Source organism: Prionailurus bengalensis, chromosome B1 (genome assembly GCF_016509475.1).
Source record: "Prionailurus bengalensis isolate Pbe53 chromosome B1, Fcat_Pben_1.1_paternal_pri, whole genome shotgun sequence".
Classification (NCBI taxonomy): domain Eukaryota; kingdom Metazoa; phylum Chordata; class Mammalia; order Carnivora; family Felidae; genus Prionailurus; species Prionailurus bengalensis.
Genome location: NC_057344.1, coordinates 201,252,975 through 201,276,997, shown reverse-complemented (window position 1 = coordinate 201,276,997; position 24,023 = coordinate 201,252,975). Strand labels below are relative to the sequence as shown.

The 24,023-nt window shown below is 54.9% G+C and overlaps 2 protein-coding genes across 7 annotated transcripts in view; one reads left to right on the top strand and one right to left on the bottom strand.

Annotated features, from left to right (window-relative positions):
* The window catches only part of CRMP1 (collapsin response mediator protein 1), a 77,864-nt gene extending 64,735 nt beyond the window's left edge, over positions 1-13,129 (top strand). For both annotated transcript variants that reach the window (XM_043573004.1, XM_043573005.1), the window contains exons 12-14: positions 7,079-7,258; positions 9,284-9,449; positions 12,066-13,129. In XM_043573004.1, the coding sequence (XP_043428939.1) occupies positions 7,079-7,258; positions 9,284-9,449; positions 12,066-12,157 (438 nt within the window). In that variant the 3' untranslated portion in view covers positions 12,158-13,129. The remainder of the gene's footprint in view (positions 1-7,078; positions 7,259-9,283; positions 9,450-12,065) is intronic.
* A 4,512-nt stretch (positions 13,130-17,641) lies between these two features.
* Positions 17,642-24,023, bottom strand: part of EVC (EvC ciliary complex subunit 1) — a 72,714-nt gene continuing 66,332 nt past the window's right edge. For 4 of the 5 annotated variants that reach the window (XM_043572999.1, XM_043573001.1, XM_043573002.1 and 1 more), the window contains 4 exons: positions 22,246-22,372; positions 20,614-20,707; positions 19,833-19,944; positions 17,642-19,295 (listed from right to left, as the gene is read on the bottom strand). In XM_043572999.1, coding sequence (XP_043428934.1) covers positions 19,211-19,295; positions 19,833-19,944; positions 20,614-20,707; positions 22,246-22,372 — 418 coding nt within the window. In that variant the 3' untranslated portion in view covers positions 17,642-19,210. The remainder of the gene's footprint in view (positions 19,296-19,832; positions 19,945-20,613; positions 20,708-22,245; positions 22,373-24,023) is intronic. The other variant, XM_043573000.1, reaches the window with a different exon arrangement.

The following is a 24,023-nucleotide window of genomic DNA, read 5'->3' as shown; positions in this document are numbered from 1 at the left end:
TCCAGGCTCTGAGCCATCAGCCCAGAGCCTGACGCGGGGCTCGAACTCACGGGCCGCGAGATCGTGACCTGGCTGAAGTCGGACGCTTAACCGACTGCACCACCCAGGCGCCCCACATCCAATGGGTTTCTAATTCTTTATGCCTTGTTAGCCCATCAGTGCAGGCCTGGGAAATTCCTAAGCTTATTCCCCACAAATAATCAGTGCTTCCTAGTGACACGCTGGCTTCCCTCACCCCCCCATTCCCGGGGACAGGGTCAGGGGGAAACAAGCCTGAGGTCGCCCCCCTGGAGAAAAGTGTACCCCATTCTTCACGCTTACCACCTAGCAGGCACGCAATCCCATTTGAATCACTGTGAATGCAGTGATGTGTGTGTGCATGGTGGGGTCCGGTAATGCGGGACAGGCACACGTTCCCTGTGGTGTCAGGAAGGTGTCACATCAAGAGAACATTTTGAGAAGGTCTTGCGGGTGAGAGGGTGTGCACCACCCTGCCACCCGCTGGCTGGGGCCGCCCCTAAGCCCACACGATGGTCAAGGTCCAGCAGAAGATGAAGCCCAGATCACTCACTGTTCAGGCCCTCCTGCTGGGGGCCCAGCAGGGACACGGACAGGTGGGAAGGAGGCTGAGCTGCACAGGTGCAGACCTCTCATTTTTCATTATTTCAGTGCGTGTTCAGTGGATGTGCAGGCTCCGTGCTCAGGAGCAGGGTTTCCAATTACTGTCACAGTCCAGCCAGATACGATCTTGTAGTTACTCCGTGCCTAGCATTTCCCACGTGTCCTGTCACTTAATGACCCGTACTTAAATGACTTAGTGGTCATCTCAGGTAGGCCGGGATTAATAAATACAGAAGTGGACGGAGAGAGGATACGTGTATGAGTTCCCGTGGCTGCTGTAACAAAGCATCACAAACTAGTGGCTTCGAACAGAAATGTGTTCTCTTACAATTCCGGAAGCCGTGGTCTTGAATCAAGATGTCCGCGGGGCTGTGCTCCCTTGAAGGTCCGGGGGAGAACCTGTCCTGTGCCTCTGTCCTGGTTTCTGATGTCACTGGGCATCCTTGCTATCCCTTGGCTTGTGGATGGGTCCCTACGATCTCTGGCGTCTCCCTGCATCTTACCGTCTTCCTCTAAGGACACCGGCCATTGGATCAGGGCCCGCCTCCTCCAGTGTGACCTCATCGTAACGAATCCCATGTGCAAAGACCCTATTTCCAAATAAGGTCATGTTCTGAGGTGCTGGGGGTTTGGACTAAAGCATATCTTTAGGGAGACATGATCCAACCCATAATAAGTCATGTGCCTGAGGTCACCCATATGGGAAGTGACTGTTTTAGGTTAATCTTGGGGAAGCATCCTCCCCCCATGCCAGGCCAGATTTGAATTCTTGTCATAGCAAGAGGAGGACTACTCACGATGCTGTAAGATTTTTGTCTGTTGCATTGTCTCTGTGCAAAAGCAGGGCCATTCACACAGTGCGGGACACCAATGTTTCTTTTTCAGACCATGGATTGAAAAATGCCTTGTTAGATGTTTTTTTTGGCTTTCTTAAGTTAAAAGAATACTACTGGGGCGCCTGTGTGGCTCAGTCGGTTAAATGTCCGACCTCAGCTCACGTCGTGAGTTCGAGCCCCACGTCGGGCTCTGTGCTGACAGCTCAGAGCCTGGAGCCTGTTTCAGATTCTATGTCTCCCTTTCTCTGACCCTCCCCCGTTCATGCCCTGTCTCTCTCTGTCTCAAAAATAAATAAACATTAAAAAAAATACTACTTTTAAGAATTAAAAAGGGATCACGTTATATGTTGATCAGTGATTAATGTTTGAAGTCTACTCTTCTGTAAAAAGAATGCAGCTTCTTTCCTCGTAGTGAAAAAGCATTTGCTTCAAAGTGCCACACCACAGGTGTATCTGTTTGTGTATCTACCTGTTTGTGTATCCATAGACCACTTAGTTTTTTTAACTCTTCACATTGAGATGTAATTCACTTACCACGATTTCACCATTTAAAAATGTACAATGCAGTGGTTTTTAAAAAACATGTGTATTTGTTTACTTTTGAGAGACAGAGAGAATGAGCAGGGGAGGGGCAGAGAGAGAGAGGGAGAGAGAGAGAGCCCGATGTGGGGCTTGAACCCACGAACTGTGAGATCGTGACCTGAGCCAAAATCAAGAGTGGGACAGTTAACTGACTGAGCCATCCAGGCGCCCCTAATGCAGCAGTTGTTCTATTCAGAAGATTCCCCATCCTCCCCAGAAAGAAGCCCCAGACCCACTAGCAGGCACTTCCCATCTCCCCTCTCACAGTCTCTGTCGGCCAGGAATCTCTTTCTTGTCGGATGTGCCTTTCTGGACTGTCGCAGACTATGAGTCTGGAGTTCTCTCTTGTCCAGCAAGAGAGCAGATGCAGAATTGAATACGAGAGAGGCTAATATCTGAGAGGAGACAAGAGCCCCGAACCGGGGTTTTGTCTCCGTATTTGTTGAGCTCACAAGATATTACCCACATGGTGAGTGTGAAGAAAGATCTCACACACGTGAACATGGAGAAAACAATCAGACAGTAATCATCAACTTGTGTGTGTAAGAAGCAAAGGGTCTGGCGGGCGAGTGGAGTTTGTGATCAAGGTGCATTGGCGCCGGATGGAAAGTAACTTCCTGCAGGTGAGATAAGTTACTCATCCCATTACAGTATCTCGCTAGCTAACCTGGGGTGGGTGGTTCTCGCTAGCTAACCTCGGGCGTTTTCACCCCATGGTGGCAGTTTTCCGCGCTAAGCTTTCTTCCAACCCATTTATGTAAGTAGAATCTCTATCCCCACACTGGACATACCAGAGAAAAAGAATCACACCATATGTGGCCTATTCTGTCCGTCTTCTTTCACTTTAGCTTCATGTTTTTGAGGCTCGTCTATGCTGTGGTCTATATCAATACTTGGTTCCTTTTCATGGCTGCAGAACATTCCCTCGCCCGGAGAGAGCACATTACTCATCTCTTCGAGGACCTAAGCATATGCCCTGCTCTCCGTTCGTCAGTGTCAGGCTGTCTTTTACAGAACACAGAGGGACCGAGGAGCAGGAACTGCCCCCTGGGGTGGGGTCTAGGGACCCAGGGCTCACAGATGGAAAACAGCGGTTGTATGTTTTCATTGTGGTCCTTTGTACTCGTTTGGAGTATTAGATCGTTCACCTGTCACCTTTGGGAAACGAAACAACTTTTGAAACTCCATGTGGTTGCGAGACCTAGAACCTGGCGCCACGTGGAATCCATGGGGAGTTGTCACATGGCGCACGTCATGTCCTTCCCCTCCGAGGAATAGTGGGCCATGCAGGGCCGAGTGAGCTGGGAGGCCGGCCGGCTTCGACTGGTAGGGAAGTGCTTGCTTCCTCAGTGTCTTTTGGTTGGACGCGCTCATTTGGGCTTCAGCAAGACTGTGAGGCACCACACGGCTGGTCGCCGCAGGGTGACTCGAGAAGGCTTAGATGCAAATGTTACCACGGAGAGCAGCCCGTCTGCCCGGGTCCTGGGAGGCAGCCGCAAACCGAGGGTGAGGCTCAGTGTTAGCAGCTGTGTGTGGCTCTGTCTCCCCAAAACCCTGAGCGTGCTCCTAAAACCCATCGGAAATGATAAGAGAGTCCTTTGGCTGAATACAAATCAATATAAAGAATCGCTAGCTTTTCTATGAAGTAATTCAAAAGCACTTTAAAAAATGGAATGGATGGGGCGCCTGGGTGGCGCAGTCGGTTGAGCGTCCGACTTCAGCCAGGTCACGATCTCGCGGTCCGTGAGTTCGAGCCCCGCGTCGGGCTCTGGGCTGATGGCTCAGAGCCTGGAGCCTGTTTCCGATTCTGTGTCTCCCTCTCTCTCTGCCCCTCCCCCGTTCATGCTCTGTCTCTCTCTGTCCCAAAAATAAATAAACGTTGAAAAAAAAAATTTTTTTTTTAAATAAAAAATGGAATGGAGAGGGGGGCGCCTGAGTGGCTCAGTCGGCAAACTGTTGGTTTCGGCTCAGGTCCTCATCTCCCAGTTCGTGAGTTGGAGCCCCGCATCAGGCTCTGCAATCACGGTGCGGAGCCTGCTGCTTGGGATTCTCCCTCTCTCCTTCTCTCTCTGCCCCTTCCCTGCTTGCTCCATATCTCTCTCTCAAATAAATAAACATAAAGAATAAAGGAATGAAAATCAAAATCCTGTTTCTAATAACAATAAAAACTAAAGACTTACATAAATACAAGTTCTTTTAGGCTAAAACGAATCATTAGACGGAGCATACCAATTCTTGCAAATTTAATCTCTGCATTCGAAGTAATCCCATCAGAACATTCAAGGGAATAGTTTTTTAGCTAGAAAAGCAGAGGTCTTAGGTGCTAAATGTGAGAGTAGGTAAACAGTTGTGGGAAGCTGAGGGACAAGGCCCGCTCATCCCTGTTATTAACACGGGTCGTACCGTTGCAGGCGTGGGGGGCGGTTTGCTGTTGGCCCGACAGAGGAGACAGCCAGGCGGCAGACCAGCCGCACAGAAGGATTTGGTGTCCGATGCAGGAGGCAATTCAGATTAGCCGGACAGCAGTGCTCATTGGCCTGTGGGTCTCAACAGCGGGCCCGTAAGGCCAGACTTCTCTGTGCTCCTTATCTCAAAACACACTCAGGAGGGATCGGAGGTAGAAGTGAAAGTTATCAAAGGTCTATAACAAAGTATGTTGTTTTAAAAATGATGGTTTGGGGGCGCCTGGGTGGCTCAAACGTCGAACTTCAGCTCAGGTCTTGATCTCGTGGTTTGCAAGTTCGAGCCCCACGTCGGGCTCTGTGCTGACAACTCAGAGCCTGGAGCCTGCTTCGGATTCTGTCTCCCTCTCTGCCCCTCCCCCACACTCACTCTGTCTCTGTCTCTCTCTCTCTCAAAAACAAACCTAAAAAAATTTTTTTTTTAAGTGGTAGTTTTGAAAAATAAATAAATAAAAGCAAAGTAAGTAAAAATGATAGTTTGGAAGGGGAGAAGATCTTTCTAAGCAAGACACAAAACTTAGAACGTGTAAAGGGGAAGATTGGCCTGTTTGAGCATCGACTGTATACAAATTAAACAAATACCCCCTCTGTATGGCATGAAAATAATAATTATTATTACCTTATATGAGATCAGGAGGCAGCGGACAGACAGCAGAATGATACTCAGGACAAACAACGGATAAACTCCTTAACATCAAAAGTGTCCCCGAGGGCCGCCTGGGTGGCTCTGTCGGTGAACCACCTGACTCTTCATTTCAGCTCAGGTCACGATCTCACGGTTCGTCAATCAGAGCCCATCCATGCTGACAGCGTAGAGCCTGCGTGGGATTCTCTCTCCCTCTCTCTCTGCTCCTCCCCTGCTTGCACACTCTCTCTCTCTCTCTCTCTCTCTCTTAGAATAAATAAACTAACTTTAAAAAAAGCATCCTTAGAAACCAGTAAGAAAAATACCAAGAGCCTAATGAATAGAACGCTGTGCAAAAACACAATTATGCAAGAAGAAATACACAGATGACTTCTAGATCTTTAATAGCAGACCGAGCCCCATAGTTAACCAAATGCAAACCTCAAGAGTAAGATGCTGTTTCTGACCCGTGCAGTGACAGAGACCCTGGCGGCTGAGGGGACGCAGGTGGGGTCAGACCACGGGAGGCAGGCGAACTCACAGAGTTTTGTTGGGAGTGGAGACTGGTGCTGCCTTTTGGGAGGACGGATCTATCAAAGTGAAAATCCATTGACTCCTTGGCCCCACACTCCACCTCTGGAAAGGTTCACACATGCCGGTGTGGACCCCACAGAAGGGTGGTTCAGTAGGGGTTTTAGCAAAACGCAGGGAAACAACCCAGTGTTCCATCCCTGGGAATCGGATGAATAAACGATAATACACCCCTGCGAGGGGACACGGTGCAGCAGTTTAAAGAGTGTTGAACACATTTTTAAAGCACGTACCTTTGCTGATAGGCAACAGTCCCTGAGCTCCAGAGAAAAATTCAGGTGAAAGCTAGCTGCACAGAGAGTGCTCTTGCCGTGTCGAGACAGAAAATATCTGTGACACAGAAGAATCTTTTTAGGGCAGATGTCTCGGTCGGAGGTAGAAGAGAGACCTGCTTTTTAAAATCAAATATCGTTTGCACCTTTTGAGTTTTCTCTCACCCTATATAATGACCTACTTTTTAAATAATAAAAAGCCGTCGGCTAGAGGTGGTTACATTCCCTTTCAGAGTTATGAAAACGGTGTGTATTTTTGAGAACACGTTTTGTCTTCCAAATTAAAGGAAGGGAGAAAGGAATTAAAAATAAAAGTGACCGTGGGGCACCCGGGGAGCTCCGTCGGATAAACGTCCGACTTCGGCTCAGGTCATGATCTCAACAGTTCGTGGGTTCGAGCCACACGTCGGGCTCTGTGCCGAAAGCTCGGAGCCTGGAGCCTGCTTCGGATTCTGTGTCTTCCTCTCTCTCTGCCCCTCCCCAACTTGGGCGGGCTCCCTTTCTCTCTCTCTCTCAAAATAAATAAAAATAAAAAAAAAATTTTAAAGGAGATATTTAAAAAAAATTTTTTTTAACGTTTATTTATTTTTGAGACAGAGAGAGACCGAGCGTGAACGGGGGAGGGTCAGAGAGAGGGAGACACAGAACCTGAAACAGGCTCCAGGCTCTGAGCTGTCAGCACAGAGCCCGATGTGGGGCTCGAACTCACGGACGGCGAAATCATGACCTGAGCCGAAGCCGGCCGCTTAACCGACTGAGCCACCCAGGCGCCCCAAGGAGACATTTTTTAAAAAGACACAAAAATGTCTTGTTTGTAGTCTGAGCAGCCACAGTGCCTGACATCAGGGGTCCCCGTTCACATTCGTGATGCCCCAGACTTCAGTTGGGTTGTACAAAGCCACCCGCGATCTAAACGCCTATGGCGAGGGCTGGTTATGCCGGGGCAAGCCTGCGGAGTGGAATGCCACAAAGCCCCAAAGAGGAGGTTTTCAGAGGGTAAGGGCTGCGAGGTGCCCCTGTGGGGACGTGAGGGATGTCCCGGCCTGGGCGGAGAGCCGGAAGGGCCCGGTCACGTCTCTTGCCGTGCAGGCCTTGGAGTACAACATCTTTGAGGGCATGGAGTGCCACGGCTCCCCGCTGGTGGTCATCAGCCAGGGCAAGATCGTCTTCGAGGACGGCAACATCAACGTCAACAAGGGCATGGGCCGCTTCATCCCGCGGAAGCCTTTCCCCGAGTATCTCTACCAGCGTGTCAGGATCAGGAGCAAGGTCAGTGGGTCTGGGGTCCGGCGCGCGCCGCGTTCACGAGTCACAGCCGCGGGGGCCTCCCTTTCCTCTCGTGTCAGGTGGGCTCTCCCCCCGCCCTGCCTGTGTCTCGGGGCTGGAGGGGAGGTCTCGGGGTTTTGCAGACTGTGAAGGGGCGTGCGCCCGTGGGGTGGGGAGGAGGGGGCGGGAAAAACACGGACCGTGCCGCTTTGGGGTACGCATCCCACGTCCTCTCGGGGCCCTCGCCACCGGCTCTTTGAGGTGTCGAGACCTCCCGGTGCTCGAGCATCGGACAGGCCAGCGTCACACAGCTGGGAAAGCCGAAACCCTTAGGCATTGCCCTTCTGGTAAAAGTCGACACCCCCCCCCACCCCACCCCCAGCATACTCGGGGGACGGCAGAACTGTGTCTGGACGCTCTTCAGGTCTTCCCTCTGTTCTCCTTGCTTCCCCGCCCTTCCGTTCTGTGTCCCCCTGTCCCTCTCTCCTTGAAGAGTCGTGGCAGGGATGCGGGAGGCCCTGTCGGAGGTGTGGAGCGGCCCCATCCCTTCTCTGGTCCAGCTCGGAGGAGGGAGCCGCTCACACTTTGGCTAAACTGCCACTGTGGCCCATCGTCTTCCCTAATCAGGTCCCTCCTGTCACCGTGACCACCTGCTTGGTGGCTGATGTTTGCTGGAAAGGCCAGCTTGTGTGTACGTGTGTATATATGTGCACGTGTGTGTGCGTAGATATACTTGCATGAATGTGTGTATGTGTATATGTGTGTGCACGCACGTGTGTGCGTAGATGTATGTGTATGCGTGTGTGTGTGTGCCCACCTGTGGGTGGTCCCACTCTTCTTGTGCTTCACAAACGGCACCGCCACCGCCCCCAGTGTTAATGGAAAAGCCCAGAAACCTCCTGGCCCCCCTAGACCCCCAGGCCTGCATTATAATGCTCGAGGTCTTTCCATGTCGCGTAGGGTGTGGCACCCCGGGTCCGAGATTCCAAATGACACAGACGTCGCGTGTCCAGTGGGGAAAGAATGGGCGTGGGGAGGAAGCCAGTCAGATCTGAGAAATGGCCGTGGAAAGCCGCGGTGGCCAAGTGACCACAGCAGGCTGTTAGGGATGAGGAGACTTGTGTAAACTCCCGGCTGGACACCCACGGAGGGGCGCAGATACACCTTGGCCAGATGCATTCCCTCTAAACTGGTTTGGACCGATGCCTGTGCTTAGTGGCCACGTCTGTAAGAGCAGGTGCCAGGCCATCATCCGCAGTGGCCAGAAGTCCGGGCCCCCTCACATGCTGGGGCAGAGGACAGGAGCCACAGCAGGTGGGGGGCAGAACCTGTCCCAGAACATGTCTCTGGCTGAGCTGACCTGGGGGGGGAGGTCACTGAAGGGCTTGGTGGGGGCAGGGAAGCAGGCCTGGAGACAGCCAGAAATGGGAGAAGTCCCCGAGGTGCAGGAAGCAGGTACAGTGAAGAGTAGAACAGAACGGTGGCCAGACCCGGTAGTCAGGGACATAGGGCTCCCCTGGGGACAGCACTCAGCCCGCGGGGATGGAGACCGTGGCCCATGCTTGGCCCCCCAGAGGGTCAGTGAACGTGTTCACTTCCCAGCCTCCCTGAGCCGGCTGCCCTCAGAGGTGGCCCCATCACCCCACCTTTCTCTCCTCCTCCTCCTTTCTGGAATCCCGTCCCCGATAAACTAGCTGCCCCCAATCCTTGTTTTGGGCTCAGGACCACAGATGATTCACTGGCCCTTGAGGGGGACAGTGGGGTGTGTCAGGGAAAGTGTATTCCTCTTGAAAATGGGCTTGGGGTCCTGCATGAGGCTGTGTGTGTGCACGTGTGTATGTGGAGTTAAGTGGGTGCATGCTTATGGAGTGTGTGTGCACACGTGTACGTACGTGTGTGTGTGTGTGTGTGTGTGTGTTTCCCCGAGGCGACCTCCGGTCACTGTCCAGCTGCAGGGCTCCGGCCTGCCCGAATGGGAAGTGGCAGGTGAATCCTGCCCACCAACCCCCCTCGCCTCCCTCTGTTTAGGTTTCTGGGTTGCAAGGTGTTCCCAGGGGCATGTATGACGGTCCTGTGTATGAGGTGCCAGCCACGCCCAAATATGCAACCCCTGCCCCGTCTGCCAAGTCCTCGCCCTCCAAACACCAGCCCCCGCCCATCAGAAACCTCCACCAGTCCAACTTCAGTTTATCAGGTAAGAGGCTCCCCGCTTCCCAGGGGCCCACACTCCTGCTGAAACAGCCCCGTCGGGGGCTAGATGAGGAAGCAAGGAGCGGGCGAGGGAACCCTTCCCCTTCCCTCCCGGGGTGCCAGAGCGGGCTGGGGGAGGTCAGAGAGCAGAGGGGGTCTGCCCCCAAATTGGCCCTGAGCTCAGAGCTCATCCTGAAGCACAAGCTTACCCTGGAAGCTGAACGCGTCCCTCAGACCCAGCAGACGCTACCATGTCAGCAGCTCGCCACGTGAGGGCAGACACGCACACGCTGGGAACATCAAACTGGAATCTTGTCCCCCGGAGTATCTGAGGCATTAGCGTGTGTTACACACGGGGCTGCGTCCTAGGAATATGGTGAGGAGTTGGGCACAGCTGGGCAGCCCCCAGTCCGGTCCAGGGGTCAGCAGACTTCTTCTTAAAGGACCAGACAGTAAACATTCGAGGTTTTGTGAGCCGAGGGGCAAAGTTTAGGATATTCTATTAAGCAGCCATTTCAAATGCAACCATTGAACAGTGTAAAAAAAATAATAAATAAATAAAACAACCGTACAAAACTATTCTTCGCTCCTGAACAATACAAAAGCAGGTGGTGGCCGTTTGTCCATGGTCTGTAGTTGGCAGACTGTGGTCTAACAGGAGGGAAGGACAGTTAAACAGAAAAGCTGATATGCTCAGCAAGCGAGTCGAAGGGGCCGAGAGAAAGACGAACATCGGTTTCAACCGTGGGGGTGACAACCTGCCATCCATCCAGGGAGTGTCTGTCTCAGCGATTACGCAATGGGGGACAGAAGTTGGGCGGGGCCCCTAGTCCAGCTCATCTCACTTTCTGTGAGCTTTCATGCAGGAGCTTCTCACACGCTGAGTGCGGTTCCGGTCTTTAAAGACAACTAGTATTGTTTCCACAAATGAACCGGAGACACAGCTCAAATAGCTTCTCTGATGCTCAGTCAACAGAATTAGGGAGTGGACGCAATGCCAGGACAAGCCACTGGGTGGGGCTACGTGGAGTCTGCAAACCGGACCTCTCTTCGAAAGTCGTGCAATGCACAGTTGCCGAATACAGAGGGAAAATCCCTCCCTTTCAGAACTAGCAAAACAACGAAACGAAAAGTCTGCTGGAAGGGCCCCACGGCCACCAGTGCCCCGGGTCGGCAGAGTCCTCTCCGAGACCCGCAGAACTGCCCCAGCCGGCCTCGTGGCAGGTCGACGTGTGATTTGCTATCAACACCATAGGTGCTCTCGGACATCAGGAATGACTTTGCAGATGCCTTTTAAATAATCTGCATGATGCTACTTTGTAGAGATGTGGCATGATTTCCTGCACGAGTGTCCTTTTGTCCAACAGGTGTTTTTGAAGTAGCTGACAGGTAACCAGCAGGGTGGAGATGATTATGAGGGAAACTGGTGTTGAGCACTCCATCCGATTTCTGAATCTGGGACAAAAGGAAGTGAGGCCAAGGGAGGTTGGGTCTGATTCCAAATTACCTGGGTTCCAGACATGACTTGTACTGGAACCTGTCTCCTGACTGGACCCCAGGGCCCTCTCCTGCCATCCCTCCTTTCAGCATTGTCTGTCCGTCACTAGTAATTCACTGAATACGTATTTATTGAGCATCAGGCACTGGGCTTGGTGCTGGAACGTTAAATCTTTAACTGCAAGGGAATGCATAAAATTGGAACGGTCGGCTTTGCAGATTTAAAACAAAACCTGATGCCCCTTCTCCATGGAGGTCTGCCCATTGCCAATCAGGTGGATAAATCCAGCTGTAAGTAGTTCACACACATAAATGCACATGCATCCAGGGGCGCCTGGGTGGCTCAGTTGGTTGAGCGTCCGACTCCGGCTCAGGTCATGATCTCCCAGCTTGTGGGTTCAAGCCCCGCGTCGGGCTCCGTGCTGACGGCTCGGAGCCTGGAGCCTGCTTCGGATTCTGTGTCTCCCTCTCTCTGCCCCTCCCCCACTCATGCTCTGTCTCTCTCCCTTTCAAAAATGAATAACTGTTAAAAAAAAATTTCTTTTGAAAATGCACATGCATCCACTCCCATGCGTGTCGTACATAAAATGCGTTTGACGTATCGGGCACTGCTGTGTGCTGCTCTGACTCCGGTAGAAGCTGGAGCTTTGGGGACCAACCAGTTGGGGCTGGAATCCCGGCTTACCCGTCCTCCAGCATTGCCCCCCAAGATGCATGACCTGAGCTTCAAATTCCTCATCTAGAAAGTTGGGGTAGCCACCCCCCCCACTTCACAGTATCGTTGTATACCCTAAGTGCAAGCACATATGTTAAAGCACCAAGTGTGTGCCTGCACACAGTAGGCACTCAGTAAGTGCTTGCCCACCTGTCTCCAGAGCACGAAGCCAGGCAAGAAATAGCACAAGGTGCTCAGAGGGTGCAAGAGGGTGACCCCAGGGCCGGAGGGGGCACAGAGGAGAGGGGAGCGAACCCCGTGGAGGTTGGGAGCCTTCCCAGAGATGAGCCTGGACTGAGTCCCAGAGGGTCGAGGGGATGGAGGGATGTCACGACGAGGGCTCAGCATCCCAGCTCTCAGGAGCGGCCCTGGGAACCGGTCTGGAGCGGTTGGCTCTGTCTCTTTCAGGTGCCCAGATAGATGACAACAACCCCAGGCGCACCGGCCACCGCATCGTGGCGCCCCCTGGTGGCCGCTCCAACATCACCAGCCTCGGTTGAAGGCGGACGAGTGGATGAGCCAGTGAAGCGTTCCAGGAATACTGTCAATCCCTTTCCCCGCCAGGGGTTGGGAAACCCGCGGTTTTATTTGGTACTGATGGGGGGAAAATTGAATGACGTTCTTTCCTCTTTTGTTTAGGAAGAAGTGGTATTAGTGTGGTGTGTTTGCTCGGAAACTCCTTGCCCCACAGTTGTGTGTTCATGCTGACTCCACCTCAGATCATGGGTCTCCATTGCCCTCCTTAGTGAACCCAGGTTCTAGCATCGTCTTGTACCGTCCCTTCCGCTTCTGACTCCACGGGCTCCATGATTCTCTGGGTGGTTCCTTTGCACCCTCGTAGCTGTTCTAGGATAGTTGATGCATGTTACTAAATTATGTATGCAAGTCTGTGAGTGCGTCTGACGGAACATCACCGAGGACCGATGTAGACACAATGCCCAGACCTCAGGCCCCCAGGGGCCCTTCCAAACTCTTCACACGGAGATGCTTACTTGTTGTCCCCACCCCAAGTCCGCACTAGAAAGAAGCCTGCCCCACCCCTCCCCACCCCCCATCCCCATTGAGACCTCCTGTGAATTCTCAGAGGGGCAGGGGAACCTTCCAGTGCTTTCAGAGAAACATCATCCACGTCCTGTGTCAGAAACTCCGGTCTCCGTGGCACTTGTGACTCGCCATGACATCTTTCTGGTCTGTGTGTGTCCTTCCAGCCAGCTCCGACTTCAGGCCTAGCCAGGTTCACACTCAGAAAGGGGTCTCCCCACCCCCATCAGGGCTGATGACGGTGGGGCGACGGCTGCTCCCGGTTGCCCCGGGCCTGGTCCCTTCGAGGTGGTTGACGGGGCAGTCAGATTTTTAAAGTTTTGTACAAAGTTTTCCTTTGTAATCACCCCCATTTTTACTTAACAACTGACTTATTGTGGCTCTTATTTCTGAATTCAAAGCTTGTGAAAAAATAAAGAAAATAAACAGCCCGTTGGCCCCACTGGTGTGTTTTCATTGAGGGGTGACTGTTCAGTTGGGTGCAAATGCCCCACTGGTCCCTCCTCGTGATGACTGGAGTGTGGGTTCCTTCCCAGGACTCGCTCCTGTAGACACCGAGGGAGCAGAGGAGGGAAGAGAGGGAGCCAGTCACGAGGTGTGGAGGGTCGGGCTCAGATCCTGAGGCCGTGGTGGGTGGCTTCTGTGACACGGGCTGAGAGCACACGTCCGTTGTCTCCAAGCCTCCTTGGTGCCCTCTCTTCATATAGATTGTGGGTCTGCCTCAGACTGGGAGTTCCAACCTCGTAAACATCACGTTTCTTCACTCCGGGTCCCATGAGCGGATGCACATTCTTGAGAAGGAAACACTCAGGCAAATTGCTTGTTCCAATTTGCCTTTAGTCGTGGTGACAGTGGTGGTGACGATTGATGACAGTGATGGTGGTGGTGACGATGCAGACAGTATCTGTGTGGTGCTATGCCCAGAATTTGTGATCCCCAAAGACCACCAGGGTGCCGAGTACGATGCAAAAGCAAAAGAGCCTTTATTCGAGCTAGCTCGAGCTCAATCCCCTACCTGCACCGATGCAGCGGTGAGATGCCGGGGAGACAGAGCGAGTTTCAAAAGCACAAAGGTTTTATAGGGATCATGGCCTTAGCCGATTGGCTGGAGAAGGGTCGTGGCCTCAGCCGATTGGCTGGAGAAGGGTCGTGGCCTCAGCCCATTGGCTGGGGAAGGGTCGTGGCCTCAGCCGATTGGCTGGGGAAGGGTCGTGGCCTCAGCCGATTGGCTGGGGAAGGGTCGTGGCCTCAGCCGATTGGCTGGGGAAGGGTCGTGGCCTCAGCCGATTGGGGAAGGGTCGTGGCCTCAGCCGATTGGCTGGGGAAGGGTCGTGGCCTCAGCCGATTGGCTGGGGAAGGGTCGTGGCCTCAGCCGATTGGCTGGGGAAGGGTCGTGGCCTCAGCCGATTGGCTGGGGAAGGGTCGTGGCCTCAGCCGATTGGCTGGGGAAGGGTCGTGGCCTCAGCCGATTGGCTGGGGAAAGGTCGTGGCCTCAGCCGATTGGCTGGGGAAGGCTAGAACAATGGCTGCCGAGGTGTGGTCCCACAACAGCAATTATCAGCGTCACCTGGAACTTGTTAGAAATGCAAATGTTGGGCCTGGTGGTCACAGACCACTGAGTCAGAAACTCTGGGGGTGGGACTCAGCAACCTGTGTTTGAACAAGTCTTCCAGGAGATTCTGATGCACCTGAAGTTTAAGAACCACTGGGTCTGAGGGTCTCTAACATGTTTGGCCTCAGTGTATACAGAACGTTTCTCACTGGTCACCTATTAACCATTGGCTGTCAGCCTTGCCGTGCTATAAATACCTAGCACCAAACACCATCCCCAGAGACTCTGATTGGTTTGGGGAGGGGTAAAATGCTCCCAGGTCATTCTAAGCCTGGACAGGGTTGAGGGCTCCTGCCTCTGGCCCCTACCTAAGAGAAGCCCTCCCTCTTCTCCTCACGCTTTCCACGCCTCTCACACTCCCCTTCCTCCCACCTCAGACTTCGGAAGAATGATCAATCGGTAAGTTACTTAAGGGGAGGAGGCGTGTTCTGAGGTTTGAGCAGGAACCTCTTTCCGCGGCCATGTCGGGGACATAGTCACTAGTCGGCCGGCCTAGGTCTGCTCTTTCGTGTGGCACTGGCCACATGTTGGGTACTCTGTGAGGTAGGCTCTATTACTATCCCCCTTTCACAGATGAGTCCCAGAGCGTTCAGTGACATGTCCAAGGTCACACGGGGAGGAAGAGGCAGAGCCAGGATTCGAATCCAGGACCCATGCGGTTTGGCTCAAAGTACAAAGCTCCTTGCTCCTAACCTCTAACCCTTACTACCGTTCAAGGCAGGATGCCTTTGATGGTCCTGCATCTACTTACTGGTTTTAGTGTATTCTCCCTCTGCCCCCAAGGTCTGTTGGACCTTGGTTAAGGTCCCACATGGTGTTGGCTCGCAGCCTGCCGTGGACTTTCTTGAAACAAGGCTACATAACGGAAGGTCAAGAATGGAGGGTAAGGCCTTTTGACGTTTGGCCTCGGTTCATTCAGACTATGAAAGGGCAGCAAAGAAACTTCCAGATAAGTAAAATTGGCAGCCGCAAGCTACTCGTCCCACTCTCGGGAGAGCACTTCGTCTCCGGCATCCATCACCCCCCGCCCCAGCCCACCCAGAAACGCAAGCAGAAGTCTTCTAAGGCCGACCCTGGAGGGGCTGCTGTCCAGCTGCGTAACCGGCTGAGGTTCCCCACCACCCACTGTCCCACACCACGTTCCCCAGCACGTCCGACCGGCAGTCACGGGTCCGGGCGGTGCGAGACAGACGAGCCTTAAGTCTTGGAGGCTGTGCTGGAACATTCCTTGTGAGGCACACGCTTCCCTTTTGTGCTCCCCTTTGCCACGTCATCGCCTAGCCCCGGGCTCCGGGAATTAGGATGCGGACATCTTGGAGGGGGGATTATTCTGCTGTCCCGTCTTCTAAGTCTCCTTCCAGAAATTTTGTTTTATCTTGCCACGTTCAGGTATTCGGTCCACCGTTCGCTAATCCTTGTGTCTAAGGAAAAGAAGGGCCCAAGACTCACATTTTCCCATATGATATCCCATTGAGCCGGCACCATTAATGGAAAAGACTATCCCTTCTCTCATTAAGCTGCAGCGGTGGCTTTCTTGTGAATCAGGTGACCGTAGCGTGTGGGTCTTCTGACGCAGTGGTCCCGAGGTGGCACGGCTAAATGTGGAGCACGGGGCTGGGCTGGGCTGGGAGCCCCAGTCTGCAGTGCTTGCTAATTTCCACTGTAGCCGGTTTCAAAATACCAACGTAAAGCCAGCCAGCTGGCAACTCCTAAAATTTAAGCGGGCTCTGGGGTCCCATAAGGGCTGGCCTAGCCCCGCTACCTCGGCTGGTCTATTTTTGCACCCACGCCGCACACGGACTGTAAAAAGGGAGACAGAACGGCGAAGGTCTCCTCATACCCATTTGCCCCCTGCCCGTTAAGCCCCAGCCATTTTCCGACATCCCCAGCACTGCCTAACGCGTCCTGGCCCCCGAGTTTGCTTGGCCGCTTTGGTTAGTGCGTGCGGACCGGAGAAGGCTGCTCCCCCAGCCCGAGTGTCAGATCTCCGCACCCCCCCCTCCCGGGGGCTGGTCTCTGGACCAAAGTGCACGTGGTCGTGACTGTGGCACAAAGCGTGAGCCCTGATGATGCGCATTTGCAGGGGCAGATCTGCATCTGACCGCTTTGCCTGTATCTCAACTGGCTCCAAATGTGGATGGGAAAGAAAGGGATGCTATTTATTACCCTCCCCATCCCAGCAGTAAAATACACAGTGCTAAGGGCCTCAGAGGAGCGTCCAGTCTCGTCAGAGGGGTGCAGGGAAGGCTCTTGAAGACATAAGTCCTGCTGTTGGGACGTGGATGATGATTACAGACTCGGGAGGCAAAGGGGGATGGGAGGTGGGTAGAGCTGTTCCAGGCGGCAGCAGCAAAGTCCTGTGCAAAAGCCCAGTGGCAGGCAGGGGCAGGCACGTATGAGTCCACGAGAGGAGACAGGCTGCGTGGCTGAGACCGGACCTCGCAGGGTTCGTGGTCCTTGTTAAAGATTTCCTTTTTCTCCTTAGAGCAAAGAATACCGCGGAAGCTCGTGAGTCAGATGTGCGTTTTTGGAACCTGTGGACCAGGAGGCTGGGGCAGGGCAGTTAGGAGTCATCTGTGGCAGCGTCTAGGTCAGCAGCCAAGGTAAGGACAGGACAGACACCAGGCTGGCCAGAGAGGTGCTCGGAGCATCTACGGCCTTCCTCCTCGCAGCTGAGCTCAGACCAGAGGGTAGATGTGTGTAAAAGAAGGAATCTACGGTCTTCTCATTGGATCATCACTCATCGTCCCCACCAGCGCCACCTCCTATCTCTGTAACAACCCACAGCCCATAATGCACGTGGGGACGGGAACCCAGTGGAGGAGGGGGATCGCGGTGTGTCCTCAGTCTTCCCTGCACGGAGCGTGTGCCGTGTGTTTGCACAGCCCGGCCCCGGGCGTCCCCAGAGCTGGAGCTGGCAGAGTCGGTCTGCGATGGGGTGAAAACAGAGAGTCCACAGCCTTTCCGGAATCACGGGCCCCTAACTGCGCCAAGCACAGTAGTGGGGCAGCAGGGCCGAGGAAGAGCCCAGAAGCACTGGCATGTGACACAGTCCCTTGGGCCAAGGAGGCTACGCTCGTGAAGCAGAATAACTTTCATGCAATCTGCAGAAGCTGAGATGGCCTTCGATCTTTCAGAGATCCCAGTGCTGCTGGGGGTGGGGTGGGGTGGGGTGGGGGAGGGGTCTGGATTTACCAAAATCAAGTTACCAAAGCAGACACTCCCAACTCCAGAATGCCTCTGTGCCGAGGGCCCACATGACAAAAGTGGTTTCTATGTAAACCGGGTTCTCAAAACGCGGCAAGAAGGAAACCACCGCCTGTTACGGGACTCAGCAGAATAATGAAATGCTTTATTCAGCCACAAGAGGGAGCTGGCGGTTAACTCTGGAAATCCCGCCTGCTGACCAGTCGCTCTGATGGGGAACATCCTTAACCAACCAGGGAACTGCCGTGGGAGACTTCTTCTGGCTCAGAGCTACTCCTTCCTAACAGAATCTAATTTAGATTTTAAGAAATAAAAATTCAGCCCACAAACGGTTCAGAAATCTCCCGAAGCCCACTACGTTCTGGGCTCACCAGGTACTGGCACACTTTGACTCAGGGGACATCTGGCCACGTCAGAACACGTCTGGTTGTCACAACTGGGGAGGGCTCCTGGCATCTGGTCGGTGGAGGCCAGGGATGTCCCTAAACATCCTGCAAGGCACAGGACGGCCCCCAACCCCAAACACAGGATTAGCTCACCCAAAATGTCCACAGTGCCGGGTTTGAGAATCCCTGATTTCAATGAGAAGAGTAATTTTCATTCCCAGTGGGAAAGACCTCTCCTGGCAGTGGTTTAAGTGTGGCCAGTCTGGAAGCTCCTGGATACCGTCCCTGCCCACTGGGAGCAGCAGTGCCCCTGGGGAACACGTCTCCTGAGGGAGAATTGCCATCTGGCAGAATGGTTTGTCCCTTCCCAAGGGAAGTCTGAGGGCTGAGTGGGGCCACCCACAGAAGACACCGCTGTAGGTGTCATTAGGTACCAGTCAGGCCTCAGGTCCCCAGGGTGGGTGACGTAGGCCTGCAGGTCAGGGATTCTGTAGTCTGTGTCAGGGTCCTGGGGCCCTGAGACAACCTCCAAGGTGACCAGGCACCAGCTGCTGGTTGAGCCAAACATGGGAATCAGTCCAGATGAGAACCCTGCGGCCAGATGCGTGGGACACGTCTCATGGGACATGAGAACAAGGATGACAGAATTGGAGAAAAAGACGTGCCTGGGTGGCTCAGCTGGGTACGTGTCCGACTTCAGCTCAGGTCATGATCTCGTGGTTCGTGGGTTCCAGCCCCGCGTCGGGCTCTCTGCTGACAGCCCGGAGCCTGGAGCCTGCTTCGGATTCCGTGTCTCCCTCTCTCTCTGCCTCTCCCCTGCTCACGCTCTGTCTGTGTCTCTCTCAAAAATGAATACACATTAAAAATAGTTTTTATAAAGAGATGGAGAAAAGGCTTCAGGCCAGGAAACGCCAGCCCCGCCCGGAGACCCCCGCATTCCCAGCAGAACTCCGTGGAGAGTCTGGGGAGCAGGGGGGCCCCGAGGCTGGAGGCAGCCTCACGCTGGGCAGGCAGGGTGGGGGTGGGGGGTGGGGTTCAGAGATCCAGGGCCGGAGAGGTCCCTGAGGAAGGGAGCCACGTCTCCAAGCCAAAGAGAAAGAGAAAACTGGAGGCAGGGTTCCGACACGGGGTTTTCATTCCACAGGCGGCAGGGTCTGCCATGCTCACTCAGGCCTTCTAGGCACTTCTCCGCCTGTCCGTCTGTCCATCCGGCCCCCCGGTGGCCCTCCCCGTCCCAGCCGGCTGGGGCGGGCAGGTGACATTATTCCGGCTGGATCTTCCACATCGGCCCCGACCCAAACCGTAACCTACGGATGGCTTCTTTCCTTTAGCGGCTTCTTGGGGCTCTCGCCGTCGCCAGCTTCATTCTCCTGCTGGTTCAGCCTTTTGCTGCTTAAAACAAGGAAGCAATGCAGTGGTCACAACGTGAGTCCAGATCTGTCCAGAGGCAAGAACTCATCCGATCTGATCAGACGAAAAGGCAGTGACAGGCCTTCAAAACAGCCCCACCCCCTTTAACTGGGGTTGTCCAGAGACAAACACGGCCTCTGGTTTCCCTCTGTTGGGTGGGGGGAGGAGGTGGTCACCTGAGGGCCACGGGGTAAAGGCAACCCCCCACTCAGATGACTGGGCGCACCGGGACGCACGGACCCTCCTACAGACCCCAAAGTGTCTGCAGCCACTGGGGGCCTGGCAAGAAGGGGACCGTTCAGGCCGGATGCTGGCGGGATGCGGAGCTAGGTCATGGCCGACCCGGCCAAACTGGACACGAATAGTAGCAGTGACAGGGATACCAACAGCTCCCGCCATCGCCCATCATTTCTGGGACCCTGTGGCTAACACCTCCGAGAAAGGCGCCTGTTTTCCTTCCCGGACTGTAAGCGGTCAATACGCATCCACTGGCAATAAGCCGGCCCCCCTGCACCGTACCTGAGTGATCCCGAGGGGTGGCCCCCTGCTGCAGGGTCATCGTCGGTGGGGCCCCCCGGGTTCCCTTTCTCCCGGGGTGGGGGCTTCTTCCTTCTCGTCCTTACAGGCTTCTCTGCAGAAGACACATAAACCCAGACATTGGGTGACGTCAAGCACGTGACAGCTTCCCTCGGCCTCACCCCGACCCAGCTGGGCATCTGCTGAGGACATCCACGGCCAAGGAGACACTCTGTGCTTTCTGCGATTACACCCATTTAACTTGTAGGGAAACTGAGGCCCGGGGAGGTGACGTGCTGTCCCAAGCTCACACAGCCGTTACGTGCCGGAGCTGGGATTCGAACCCAGGGCTGCCAGGCTCCCGCTGGGTTTCTGCCACGCCCAGCTGACCCGAGCTTCCGAAGCAGGAGGACCCTGACAGAGCAGCGTTGTTTTAAGAGACCTCTGTGTTCTCACACACCCCCCTGTCTCTATCCCGTCAGCCGGCTACACCACCTGTGAGGTCACAGTAGTTGCCGCCGGCAGGGGGCCAAGGGCTAATCACCCCCGTCTGTAAGTCGGGGACACAGAGGCCCGGGTGGTGAGCTGCAGACCTCAGAATCCAAAGTACTGAACGCTGGAGAGCAAGGCGGCCCTGGGGCTAAGTGAGTCCGCTCGTTGACGGGCAAGGACACAAAAGCCCGGAGAGGGTAAGCACGGTGCCCGAGGCCACACAGATGGTTAGTGGCGGACACGGGACTGGAGCCCATACTCCCGCTGCTGTGCACCACCTTCCACGGCTTACCTGACGAGCCACGCTTGCTTGAAAACGGTCTGCTTTCGGCGAGGGGCACCCGGGCCAACGCCGCCAGCTCTGAGACAAAGCTCTGCTCGGCCTCCTGGATGCAAGGACGGAGGGTCATCTGGGTCCCCCTCTGCCCCGTCCCGCCTCTGCACCACAGTGAGGCTGACGCCCTCTCCAGGGTGGCTGATGGCCCCGCATCCCTGGTGGCAGACGGGCCTCCAAGAAGAACCCAGAGACGGCAGGAGCAGGGTGGACGCGTGTGTGAGCACAGGAACCAGCACTTTCCGGCTCCTGCCAGGGAACTGTCCGTCCTCACTCACGCCACCAGGGAGCCCCTGGTGCAGAGGTGAGGGCTCAGAGAGGGACACGGGCGGGAGCAGCAGAAGCAGGATCTCACCCGCTTCCGCCCGACTTCAGAGTCTGAGCTCTTAGCTGCCGACGCTGTGGCTTAACCACCGACCTGGATTCCGTGACTTATTAGCGGCGTGACACTAGACGGTGACTTCAGCTCTCAGAGCTGCAGTGTCCCCACCTGTACCTGGAGTACGACAGTGACCTTGTCCTCAGTTCTGGGACGACGAGGTCAGATGGCGTGTGTAACGCTCTTGGTTCCGTGTCTAGGACAGACGCTCAGGGAACGAGCCTTAACCACCTTGGCCCTCACCTGTCGCTGCCACACCGGTGGGGACTACTCTGACCGGGCCAACACTCTGTTAAGTGCTTCCATTCCGGAATATCTGATTTTTTTTTTTTAAGGCACCCACTTTGCTTTAAAAAAAATTTTTTTTTTAATATTTCTTTATTTTTGAGAGAGACAGAGACAGAATGCGAGTGGGTTAGGGGCAGAGAGGAGGGAGACACAGAATCTGAAGCAGGCTGCAGGCTCCGAGCTGTCAGTACACAGCCCGATGCGGGGCTTGAACTCATGAACCATGAGATCATGACCTGAGCCGGAGCTGGACGCTCAACCGACTGAGCCACCCAGACGCCCCTATTTTAGTTTTTTTTAATGTTTATTTATTTTTGATAGAGACAGAGTGTGAGCAGAGGAGGAGCAGAGAGAGAGGGAGACACAGAATCCGAAACAGGCTCCAGGCTCCGAGCTGTTGGCACAGAGCCCGACACGGGGCTCGAACCCACGAACTGTGAGATCGTGACCTGAGCCGAAGTCAGACGCTCAGCCGACTGAGCCACCCAGGCGCCCCGCCACTTTGTTTTCATAACCGCACTTTATGAGACTTCCCCGTGATGAGCTACCCACTTCATTTCACAAGGGCCGAGCCACCCGTGTGTCCCAGGGAAAGTGCAGGCCTCGGTCACCAGCCACACTGCCTCCGTGACCCTGAGAGGCCCATGTGATGGCGAGCCACGTGCAGGGAAGAGCTCACTTCTCCTCCGGCTCAACGGCGGGGAGATGATCGGAGCACAGGGCCTGGCCCCCCGAAGCTGCTCGGGAATCAGCACAGCTGCTGCCCGCCCCCAAGGCTCACGGCCAAGCCGTCAGCCAGCGAGACTCAGCCAGGGCCAAGGTCTTTTTGCCGCGACCTGTGGTCACGAGAGTGGCCTTCTGCTGCTCCTGTTCCTCCCTAAACCCCGGCCCGCTCCGTGAAGGCGCTTTTCCGACACTTGTACCTGTAGCTGGGTCTCAAGCTGGGCTTCCAGATGATCCACAGCCCTTGCCTTCTGCTTCCAAGCATCCAGGCGGATCCGCTGGTGCACGGTGAACTGGGCCAGAAACTTTTTCTGCTGTGCCGCCATCCTGGCAGAAGGAACGAAGGCCATCAGCGCCACCCCAGCCGGCGGCGGGTTAATCAGAGACCCAGCACAGACGTGCCCCCGGAGGCTGCTGAGTCGTGGGAACTGGGGAGCGGAAGCCATCCTTGGGCCCGTGGAGCCCAGAGAGAGGAATGGCCTTGGCCGGCAGGATTTACGGTGGCTGCACGGCCTGTGACAGCGGCCACAGCTGGAGTCCCTCCACCTGGGGGGGGGGGGGGTGACTCATCATAAACGCGAGTCACGCTCGCGACTTTGCAGAATCCCACGTGCGCGTTTTTCGTTCGGTCCCGCTGGGTCCTCAGTGATAGAGCAGGACAAAGGGTAGAACACTCAGGGCAGGAGGCGCTCAGAGGGGGCGGGGGCATCCCTGGGGTCCCGCAGCTGCCCAGTGACTGAAGGGCATGAAAATCATCTCAACCCAAGGGTGGGGGCGCATTCCCCTGAAAGGGCTGGAGACCCACCAGCTACCCATCCTTATGGAAAACGTGCAACGGGATGCTCATCTCCTAGCCTGCAGCATCCGAGCCACGTGCAGGGAAGAGCTCACTTCTCCTCTGGCTCAATGGCGGGGGCCTGATGGGCGGCACAGCTCCGAGCAGGGGCGGCAGCAGGGTCCCTGACCGGGAGACGGCCCCCGCTTGCTTTCACCTTGCCTCCCCCCTACCCTGAATCCCCCTCCTTCCTTGGCTGACCTTCCTCAGACCCTCAGCAAACAGGAACATCCCATCCCATCCACCTTGTTTTCCTAACGGCCCTTTGCCTCTTTCTTTCCAATCTCCTGTGAGTTCCTACATCTGCAGAAGCCACGTTTAGTGTCAACAGGGAGCTGTTCACGGAGTTTACCTGCAGGCACAGAATTGCACCTTGCTTTTGCTTCATGCTCCTCTGTCTGCCAGTCATAGCTTTCCCCTCTTCTTTGTAGTTGCCTGGCAAACTCCTATACGTCCTCCAAAACCCCATCACTCATCCATCCATCCGTGTACAACTTCATTTATACGTAAGAACATCTCTGGCCTGCCAGGTGCTGTCCTGTGTTTTGAAGATACAGGTGCGAACAAGAGACTCACAGTCCCTGACTTCACGAAGCTCCACTTTGAACTCGGGTAGAGGATAGATGCGGAACAAATAATTGATACAGAGGAGGTCAGTGCTCTATAGTACAGCCTCCCCCACACCCTCGAGGAGGCTGCATTGGTTTCCTGGAGCTGCTCTAACAAAGGACCACAAGCTGAGGCGGGGGAGGGGGCGCTTAAGACAACAGAAATCTATTCTCTCACGGCTCTGGAGGCCAGAAGGCTTCGATCAAGGGGTCAGCGGGGTTTCTTTCCCTCCAAAGGTTCTAGAGGAGAGCCCACTCCCTGCCTGTCCCAGCTCCGGGCGGCTCCCGGTGATCCCTGGCATACGTCCGCACCGTTCCCATTCCTGCTTCTGTCTTCATGTGGGCTTCTCTGTGTGTGACCAAATCTCCCTCCACCCCACCTGCCCTTGGATTTGGGGCCCGCTGGAATAATCCAGCCTGATCTCTTCTCAAGATCTTTCACTTAATGATATCTGCAGAGATCTTTCCTCTACATAGGTCACGCACACGGTCTCCAGGGATTAGGACCCGCACACACAGGTCACACGCACAGGCT